Source organism: Phoenix dactylifera, chromosome 3 (genome assembly GCF_009389715.1).
Source record: "Phoenix dactylifera cultivar Barhee BC4 chromosome 3, palm_55x_up_171113_PBpolish2nd_filt_p, whole genome shotgun sequence".
NCBI classification, from domain to species: Eukaryota; Viridiplantae; Streptophyta; class Magnoliopsida; order Arecales; family Arecaceae; genus Phoenix; species Phoenix dactylifera.
The window spans coordinates 918,002-928,951 of NC_052394.1; the positions used below are offsets into that span (position 1 = coordinate 918,002).

General features: G+C 34.6%; 1 protein-coding gene across 1 annotated transcript; it reads right to left on the reverse strand.

Annotated features, from left to right (window-relative positions):
* Positions 1-340: 340 nt before the first annotated feature.
* On the reverse strand, positions 341-9,817 carry LOC103704156. Its single transcript, XM_008787340.4, has 8 exons — positions 9,600-9,817; positions 9,213-9,403; positions 8,285-8,381; positions 6,134-6,166; positions 2,475-2,535; positions 1,854-1,933; positions 1,511-1,572; positions 341-665 (listed from the first exon to the last, which is right to left on the reverse strand). Exons 1-8 carry the CDS (start codon positions 9,795-9,797, stop codon positions 575-577), a joined length of 813 nt encoding a protein of 270 aa, XP_008785562.2. The 5' UTR covers positions 9,798-9,817; the 3' UTR covers positions 341-574.
* Between the last annotated feature and the right edge of the window lie 1,133 nt (positions 9,818-10,950).

Consider the following 10,950-nt stretch of genomic DNA (forward strand, 5'->3'; position numbering starts at 1 on the left):
TAAACAATCGATGGTCCATGGACCACTCAATCGATAAAACTTTTGAACAGAGCATAAAACTTCTCCACGTCCGGCCGTGCAACATATTTTTCTTTTCCCTCACAAGGAGGAGGATATATGTACAATTAATGATAACAATAGTTGAACTAGATTTCATAATGCAAGCACTTTCATAGAAGAGTTGTCTAGCTTTATCCAAACGTTGTCAACAGACAAATTTGTGCCCACCACCAAAAAAGAGAGATTGCTGATTTGCTTTCCAAATGTTCATCTAACTCCTCCAACTCTTTGTATGAAGTGATCAGATTCCTGGACTTATAGGTGATTCAGTGTGGCTCAGTTCGCAAAATTCGATATCGAGATCCTTGCTGTTGATCATTAATCATATCCAGAAAATAAATTTTGAATGTCCGTCCAATCAATCAAGACATGGATGGTAGCTGAAAGTGACGAAGGAAACAAGTAAATCACTTTAAGTCGAGCTCAATTAACATGACTAACTGCTCCATAATATGGAACTTTTAAAAAACAAGAAGTTCTTGCATCTGATGCCGAGCACGCCAACCATAAGAGGTCACTTTCTAAGAATAAACTTGAGCAAGTTCTCATCTATCATCGCTGGCATGGGCGGCATCCGCCCCATTACTTTGTCCATTTTGGTTGACCTGCATAATGAAGTGAATAATGTCAAGAAAAAGTTCCAGTACCCACCACCTAATCTCACCAATATGAGTCAAGCTTTTATGATGAACTCCTGCTTATAGTGTATGAAAATTGGACGACAATAATCACTCTTTGAATAACTTCTCCATGATATTGCTCCACTAATTTGAAGTAAACCACAAAACAAAATGAAGATGCTGAGAAATATTATTTAATCTTAAAACAAATCAAAGTGTACTAGTTCTGGTGTTATCGTAATTATGGATGAAGCAAATTATAATTTATTGGAAACACAAAATTTTAGAGAACTATGGTAACTGAAATAGGGGAGAAAACACATAAAAATAAAAGAGACATTGGTGGTTGCATGTTTGAGACCAATTATATTATTTCCAGAGGATGGTGGTGGCATATTTGACAGATTATTGGCCATAACATCTATACAGCAAGAAATGTACATACTTTATGCACATTCGAAACTAAAAAGGACTGTTTGCGGATGCAAAAATTCTCATGTTTCTCATAGAAGGCCACTCCAAGATGTATCTGCTAGAGTTTCCGAGATTGGACAACTTTTAATAGGATACCCTGCTTCATAGCTTATCCAAATCAACTCAATACGTTTACCACCACTTACACATAACTGGTTCACTATAGCTCCAAAACTGGCACTTAAACATGAACTCAACCAACCTTTACTACCTGGTATCTCATTGAGCAGAGCTTCCATTCATAATGCAAGAAAGACGATCATACCAGATGCATATATATACATATATGAAAGCAAGCAAGTGCATAGCTTTTGTTTAATAACTAGAGAACAAAAAGGTTTTGGAACGATACATACCAGTCCCGAATTTTGTTGACGTTGTCCCAAGCAATGGCCAAGAGATTAACGTTTTCATGAATCTGCATATTGAGAGTAACTCTTGCTTTATAAAAATATATATATAAGATAAGAGCATATGTAAGTCAACATACTTGGCAAGCCAAATTGTTATGCTTTGCAAAAGTATGATAAACATAAATAAGCTTTTAGTGAAGGGGGACATGTTTTAAGGCTCCTGAAAAAATGTTTAGCAAAACCTCATGAACTTGAATTTAATTCAGGTCTTCCATATTGCTGAAGTAAGCAAAGAGGATGGTCCACACCTAAATACAAATGGTTCGACTTCCAACAATTTATTTACCTGGAAAGATGCAAGATTTGAAGAAACTTGAGCAAAGATCTGTTCGTTTTCTACAAGTTCTTTCCCTGGAAGTACAGTTTCTGTAAGAAAACATACGGAGCAGTGAATCAGCAAAATCGACTGCAGTAATAGGAGAAAGAATAAGCAGATGCAACCCATAATTTGAATGTCACATGTACCATAGTCAATTATGTCTTATCTGCCCAGAGTATAATAATGACTTCTGGAAAAATCAACCTTGGCCTACCTTATGCTTTATCTTGTGCCTTATTTTTAGCATCCTAAGGATTAGGGAGATGGTGAAAGATTTTTCTTTGGCGCGATGATTGGAATACTAAGTATTGAAGAAATGTCAAATGTTCCTATTAGAAAAGAATTTATCCTGAAAGTCATTTGATCGTCTGACTACCATGAAACCTATACAAGAAACATAAACATGCAGAAGTATACCAGTGTCTCTAACAACTTGGTTAGGTTTGATAATGCATTGATGCTAGAAACAAGGCTTTGGCAGTTCAAGAGTGAGTGACAATGATGTAGTGAGTATCCTACTTAGATGCTTTATCAATGGGAAAGATGACCAACAAAATAGCATATAGTTACTTGAAATATCACCATTACCATCCAAGGAAAGTTCTTCCATAATATCCATCTTTTCTGTTGAAGGAATTTGTATACTTCCCTGAAGAAGAGAGCAGAAATTTTCTCAAGCTTCAGCAAGGCAATAGGTTTGTATATTATCCAACCAAAAGCAATTAAGAAATTGTTTACTAGTTGGAAGGCCAAGAAATGACAATAATATTAAGTAATACTAGACATATCTCTCCCCAGGCTAATGCATATAAGTGTGTATCATTTCAGTGTATATCACAAGATAACTATATTAAAAAAAACATTGGGGAAGATTTGGATCTGTCAAATTCGCCCATATCGGGAATGTAGTCAAATTATATTGTACACATTATATTATAAAGATTCTGTCCATGGGCAAATTTGAAATTTATATAGTTTTCTAATTACAAGAGATTTTCATTTAAATTTAAAGAAATTTTTACGTAACTCCACTCCAATCCTCTCTCTTCCTAATCATCTCTCTCTTCCAACCACCTTAATCGTCTCAAATATATTCCTATTTAATCCACCACTTTTTGAACTACAAAATTTTTCTCCTCTTATCTATCCTCCTCAATTTTCTCTCTCCTCCAGCCATTTTAACCCAATCAGATATGATCATATCTAATCTAAATTTATTTTGAATTACATAAATTCTATAATAAAATATCGTAAACAATGATGTTTAACATAATTCCAAAATTTACTCAAGGAAAAAAATATTAGAACCTTTCCTAGACAGAAAAGTCCATGCCCACAAAACAAAAGGGGCAAATATGTGCACCATTTATGTGCAGATGCAGCCACACTTGATAGATCAACCCGCCCATGTTTGAGAACAAATCCCTTCTTTCATGTTATCATCTTCATGCTTCCTACCAATCACCTCGAACCATGTTAGCATGTAATGCTAGATGTATAAAAGATTGCTTGTAAGCATAACAACCCTCTTCCTAGACCTCATGGCATCGGTCTCCCTTCTCTCTCTTTAAATTCTCTATAAATTTCAAACCCCATTCTAGGCATGTGTACACCACTACCCTTGCTACTATTATTATCTCTCCCTCCACCCTCTTTTCTAATAATTATTATCTTGCCCAAACTTTCCTAGTAGGTGTACTAATTATCATGCAGTTATGAGTGTGCTGATTAAAGCATCATCATGAAATAGAGAGTGAGAGCAAGATGTACCAATAAGGCTTTTGTCACAACTAAGGAGTCTCATATTTTCTTAGTTTTTTGTCACAACTAAGGAGTCTCATATTTTCTTAGTTTTCATAGTTTCTTATTTTTATATTTCAAATTTATCATTTATTTATCATATCATTATATTTAAAATATTTTATAGCCTTTTAATTATAAAAATCTAACATTTCATTCGTGTTATATTGTGATCAATACTCTATGTAATTTATTCTTTCATTTCTTATATTCTCTTCTACTATCTTATTAGTTTTATATAATCAACTTTCTCTTTATTTTCGTTTAAATTTTATATATTCTGTTCCTAATTTTCTGATTTCTTTGACAATTTATAGTTTTTCTTTCTTTTTTACTAAGATGATTTGAATTATTTAGCAAACAGATATTTTAATGTCTGAAGCGTGCTCTTTTCTTTTCCATCACTAAGGGATAAAGAAGACAATATGGAATATTGTGATCCCCAAATATCACATGTTGTAGCATAGAAGAATGCATTTCTTTCTAATTTTGAATTTTTTCCACGTACATTTCATTTTCTTTTTCATATATCAGTTGTTATTTAAAGCTTTTATTTCTATCATATATCTCATATCAGATATCTTATTCTATATTTTTATATAAAGTATTTTTATTCTATTTTTTCAATTGCATGTTTATTTTATGCTCAATTTTTTTATTATTACACTCTATTTTATATTTTTATTTAATTTTTTTACTTACTTTATATTGTTTATTATTTCTACTTGGTAATTTATTCTCAACTCAAAATCATGTTACCACTTTGTTGTTGTGTTCTCCAATCTATTTATTGTTGGTTACTAAAATACATCATTTTACCTGAATACTAGCAGTAGTCAAAGTCAATGAATCAAGAGAAACTTAAATTGTGAATTAAGGTATCTCGAACTAGAACAGGTCGGTGCAAATGAATCATTCTTAGCTTACCGAACCTTTTTTATGAGAAAAAGAACAAGTTTGAGAAAAGTTGGAACAAGATGAAAATGAAAGGAGATAAGGAAATAAGACCTGAAGTAAATAAGAAAATACAGTCCAATAATGGTCTGTTGAACTTTAGAAATATTCAAAAAAGGATATGTCACTATTTCCTTTGAATTTTCTTTCATGACAAATTTACAGTGCAATCTTGATTCATTGCCCACGGGGAAGGCTTACCCTGACATCTACTACACATGGACCTAAATATCAATCTACAATTTCAATAGATAATAATGACCACATTTAGGGAAATAGTTTTTAAGTTGCATAAAAACATCAAATAACTATAGCATTAGTTCACCAAGTTTTTAGAAGAAAATATTAATTGCACATGTTATCACATAAATATATAAACTTCTTCGCCTAATGAAATTTTTAATTTTGCTTCATTGACAAAGCGGAAAAAAAAGAGTCACATATCCTACTTCTAGTTAAGAACTTACCTTTCTCCAACATGTGCATTTCTCTGAATATTCAGCAAAATGTATATTTTTTCAGCAAGTTTTAAACATGTCCAACTTTCTAACTGTAGGTGACTGTAGGAAGTTACAATGGTTCCTTCTTGCCTATGTTAAAAAGAGATTCTAGGTCTCTATCCAACAATTAGTCAAACTATTTGGAAGGAAAAACCTAAGCCAGCTAGTAAAGATACCAGTATTATTTCTTGCAACATGTGCGGCTGATCAAGGCCTTACACCACATAATAATTCTCTTAAATTCAAATCATAATTGAGAACTCTGGACTATTCCCAAGTTGCAAAAGTGCTCCATAACAAACAAACCAAGTCCCATCCAACTGTATTTTGTAACATACCCATCAATGATGCCTTTACTGTAACACAGTTTGAAGGCCCTTTGTTTCAAATATATATATATATATATATATATATATATATATCATGTGCTTTCTGAGAAAACAGCAAAGCTATAGGAGACTGTATACTCATATTTCCTGCATGTACCTAGTTACAACTTGCTTTCCACTTGTTTATATTGCTATTTAGACTATTAAGGTCAAGATAAGACTGAAAAAGGGAAAAAAAGGATATCTAAGAATCAGAAAATAAATAATATTATAAGTATGATGGATAGGATGACACACTCAAGCTATGTTTGGAAAGAGATCCAAGCGAAGAAGATCATTTTAATGTTGAAAGATGAAGCAACTATGCATGTAATAAAAAGTTAACATTATCCTTTCATAATTACACAGAAGATGCTCACTTCAAGCTGTCTCAACCGCCAAACAATTAAGTTTTGGAACTGATACTGCAGCCAGTCTTGCAAATAAACTTTTTTCTATTCACATCTCCCATACTAGAATGCATCATTTACACAACCAGGAATCTTAAAACTTATAAATAAAGATCCAAACATCCAGAGAACCTGCAATAACTATTTCTTTCCTTCACTGTAAGTATCATTATGCTAATATTGCTTGTTAAATATTCATATCAATAAGATGTTACCTGGTCCTTCATGCGCATTCCAGATCTCTTTTCCTATACAGAGAAATGTAATAAGTGTTATTACTTGGAGGAACTTTTTAAACTTTTGAACAGTATTTATAACAATATTCAGAACTAGAAAAAATAAAATGGAATCATTTAGATCTCCTTGATAATGGTAAAGGTGAAAGTCCTAAACTTCTGGGCATAATAATGCAAAGCTTTATGTTCATTGCATCCTCAAGAAAAAAAACAACCATCAAAGTTCTGAAACAAAACATGACGGTTCTTAAGGTGTTTAAATTATGTAGCAGCAATAAACAAAACATTACACAATTGAATATCCAGTAATATAGCTCGAGCATGTGCCTCTGCATATTTTACGCATCTATACGTTGTTTCTTGTGTGTGGCGGTCAGGGTGGTATCTTACCCGTTTATGTTTGTACATAGTAGATTTAAATATTAACCTGTCATTTGATTTTCCAGCCCTTGACCTGCTAAGTAGAGTACAACAACTGCTTTGCCATTGCTAACTTCAGTGACGTGCTTGAAAAGCCAAATTAGACTTGCTTTGTTGCTAGAAGTGATAAAAGTATGAGCAATACTCTGTGCTTGGCCACAAAAATTCTGGCTTGGCTCACATAGCTCAAGTGAATGAGCTAATATTAGATTTACTTGTCAGCTCTTATATAAATTTCTGGCTGGCTTGGGACATTGAGCTTACAGATTTGATGGAAACTTCTATACATGTGGTGAAATTTAGGTGTAATCAAAGCAGGCATATTTCTAGCCTGAGCTCATCCTGGCTGTTACTCCTATCTAATGCAGATGCATTTATATAAAAGTATACACATGCAAGCAAACATATGTATTCGTATAAAGATGCAAACACTTAGTCACCTGATTCAAGTACTATCAATGCATACATATGTGTGTATATACACACATGCACTCAAACTTGCAATTCAAAAAAAATAAATATGATGATAGACAAGGTTTGCCATACCGTAGCAATCATACCGGTACACGATACAAGGTGTGTGCCGATATTTGGTATGCCGAACGAACCTCCGTACCAGACGTACCGACATTGTAATAGGATGGCACTGGTACAGAGTTCGATATCGAGATGGCGAACCTAATTGATACATAATCACCCCTACTTTTTAACCAAATGCACAGAACAATTTAGATTATGAGGTATTAACAACTAAATAACTTATTATAGCTGTTCAAACTCTACATGCAAAAGTTGTTTGGAGTCAATATAAAAAGGGCATCCCGATGTATGAAGCTCCCACTAATGTAGGGTCTAGGGAGTGTCAAGTGTACGCAACCTTACCCCCATGTACAAAGAGATTTTTTCTATATTTTTTGAACCAATGACACCCAGGTCATAGTAGAGCAACCTTACCATTGTCCCACGGCCTCTATTCAAAGTCAACATAGATTTAAAACAAAAAAATTCCATGACACCATCGTTGTTTAAAAGGCTCACGGCAAAGGTAAGATAGTTCAATTTGAAAAGGAAAGCATAATTATCAAGGTTGATTGAGGCATAATTGTTGAAATAATTAAGTTATTATTGACTAGTATCCTTCGCATTCTATGCACATGTTCTAGGCCCATGGACTCCACCCACTTTCCAATGGTGTTGTGTTGGTTTTTTTATAGGAGCTTTTATATTTCATTAAGAGTCCCTCTTTTATGTGTCCTATGGTTAGTCTTCCCATCTCACCAAAACGCCCATTTGTCATAATTTCTTATCTCACGTGCATCACGTGATTAGTTGAACCAATGATTGATGGACAGCTCTTGGAAGTTTGCTATGAATATAAGTATAGATAATGATCATGGTCTTAGAAATAATCCTTGTCTATTGCTCTATTCGCCAGTCACCTCCATCAAGGGCTTGGGGAAATAAGAGAAAGGATAAAATTACATACCTAAACCTACATTGAGAAACTATGTCCAAGATTTATCTATTATCATTGCCATTACAAGCCAGAGATCTATATGCAAAACAATAAAATAATAGAGTATGTCCAATATCAAAGAAATAGCAAAGCCATTGAGGTGTGTTGTATTTATGCAAACAATTCCAAAAGATCATCCTCTACATAATTATTGTACCAATCCAAGATTAAAAAAAAAAAAAATTGGAACTCACCATCCATTGAAGTCGGAGTGCCACCTCTCGGACAGTTTTAGTCGGCAAGTCTACAGAGATATTTAAGTTGCGAAGAAAGACCGGATATCCAGTATATCTATCAATGTATGTTAACAATCGATATGTATCATACTTTGCATTGTAAAAAGAGACAAATTGCTAGATATAAATAGGAAATTTTATAATCAAAGGAGTAAATCTAGAAGAGGAACAGAAATGAACATAGATGGAACATCATGGCTAAACATACAAAAGAAGAAATATGAAAGTCAGGTGCAATGCAATATGTCTTCCATGACTGGGTCAGAGTCTCTACATCCACATATCTGGTATTTTATGGGTACATCAACCTAGAGGCCATAGCATCACCCTAAAAATACAAGGGTTTCACAATTAGTGCCAAAAAAGCATATGCTTTGTCCTTTAAACTACTATCCACCATTAGATCGCAATTTGACCAACAGGAGCTACGGCCTTATATTTTTGTATCTCCTTCCAATCAGCCTGAAGTAGACCTTCACATATCTATATATAAGAAAGCCGCACTTGTAGGGATTCCGTCGAGTTTTGTTACATTGATATCATCCTCGGCGTAATAGTTTAAATCCTAATTTCTTTTAAGCCCTTAACCAAGAATAACCTCTTAAAATTTCACATCTTGTTGATAAAAGACAGCAAAGAGATTTCGTTTTTCTTTTTTCCTTTTTTGAGAAAAGACAGCATAGAGATTTTCACTTTTCCTCCTTTTTCAAAAAAAAAAAAGGGTATTATCTTTAAACTTTCATCTCTAGCAAGTAGCAACTTAACTCCCATGACGTACCGAATCATGGCTCTAGCCCAAGATAATACCTAAGATGATAACTGCTTATCAAAAATAAGAACCGACAAGAAATAGCTCCAAAAAGATGGAAAAAGGGCAAGAACTCACTCAACGAGACCTCTTTCGAGGGTTGTTTGTTCCTCCTTCGACCACTGCGTCGCCCCTGGGTTGCGCATCAATGCCGAACGCCAAGCGCAGTTCATCGAAACCCCCGGAACGCCATAGCTAGTACTTGAGACAGCACTCCCGCTGCTCTGACCTTGATACCAATATGGATTTCCGGATTCCGCCATTAGGAACTGAGAACAGATTGAAAACAAAGCGGATGTCACCTTGGAAAAGATCTCGACACCTACGCTTTCTCTTAGATCGAGTTCTCTCAAGGACGGAAGAGGGGATTTTTGGTATTTATACGAGAAAGAATTGCATTAATTATGGACGGCCAAGACCCGAAAATTTCTAGAGAATTTGGAAATCCCGGGAAACGGTAGATACCAAATTTAAAACTCGGCGCATCGCCGCAGAGTGCCCTGCTCTCCTGTCCCTGTGGACTTTCCATCCTTGCTTTCTGAGAGGAACCAAGATGAAGAATCCGCGATACACGAGGAAACCGAAATCGAGAAGGACAAGGAGAGGGAAAGAAGGAAAGGGGTAAAGATAATGTTTATCCAGGCGAACCGTCATAAGATACATCCTGGCGAACCGTCGCCCGACTTGGACATATTAGCCCCTAAAAGCTCAAAAGTTTTAAAAGTTTTAATTTGCCGGTAAAATTTTATTTTCGTTCCAACGTGGCGGCAGAGTCGACTTTTTGGACCCGGGCATTGAAATAAGTAAAAAGACCAAAATAACCTTGGTTTTGAGGAGCTACGCGGTAGTTTTCATGCGATCTCAAAACGCCCTATTTCTTGTAATTTATCCATTTTTACCGATCCTAAAGTACTTTATTCTCTATCATTCATTCATTTGCACATATCTCCAAGCATTTCATTCTGTATCATCCATATGTTCGTACATATCTCAAAGTATTTCATTCTCTATCATTCATCTATTTGTATAGATCTAAAAGTTTTTTATCCTCTATCATTTATTTGCTTATACATATCTGAAAGCATTTCATTCTATCATTTATCTCTTTTGCAGAGAGCTCAAGGCACTCTTTTCTCTATCATTCATCCTCCTGCATAAATCTTAAAATACTTCATCTTCTATCATCCATGTGCTTGCACGGATCTCGGAGCATCCTATCCTTTGTCATCCATTCGCCTGTATAGATCTCAAAGCACTCGGTCCATCTTCTATCATCCATGTGCTTGCACGGATCTCTTGTCATCCATTCGTCTGTATAGATCTCAAAGCACTTGGTATTTTGTCATCCATTCGCTTGTACGCCCAAAGCGCTCCATCCTCTTTCATCTGCTTACACAAATCTCAAAACACCATATATTTTGTTGTTCGTCCATCTACATGAATCTCAAAATGCTTCATCTTTTATCATTCGTCCGCTTGCATAGATTTCAAATCGCTCCATTTCTAATCATTCATCTACATGCACAAATCTCAAAGCAATCCATCATATATCATTCATTTTCTTGCATATATCTTAAAGCAATTTATTCTCTATCATCCATATGCATATACAGGTCTCAAAGCATTTTATTTTTTTAACAATGGAAAGCATTTCCTTTCAATCAATCCCAAAACAAGAGTTTTTTGTTAAGTTAGTGGAAAAGGCATTTTTAGAATTTTACAATATTTTAATTATCAAGTGACTCTCGCCTGATAACATTTTGTAACGAAGATCAACAATTATGACATATTGCAATAAAATTTCAAGTTTTGGGGG

Coding starts and splice junctions, on each gene's coding strand:
- LOC103704156 (XM_008787340.4), bottom strand. CDS start 9,797: ATGTATCTTATGACGGTTCGCCTGGATAAACATTATCTTTACCCCTTT. Junction 8,382..9,212: donor CTCGAAAGAGGTCTCGTTGA/GTGAGTTCTTGC, acceptor ATACATTGATAG/ATATACTGGATATCCGGTCT. Junction 6,167..8,284: donor CACTCCGACTTCAATGGATG/GTGAGTTCCAAT, acceptor TTCTCTGTATAG/GAAAAGAGATCTGGAATGCG.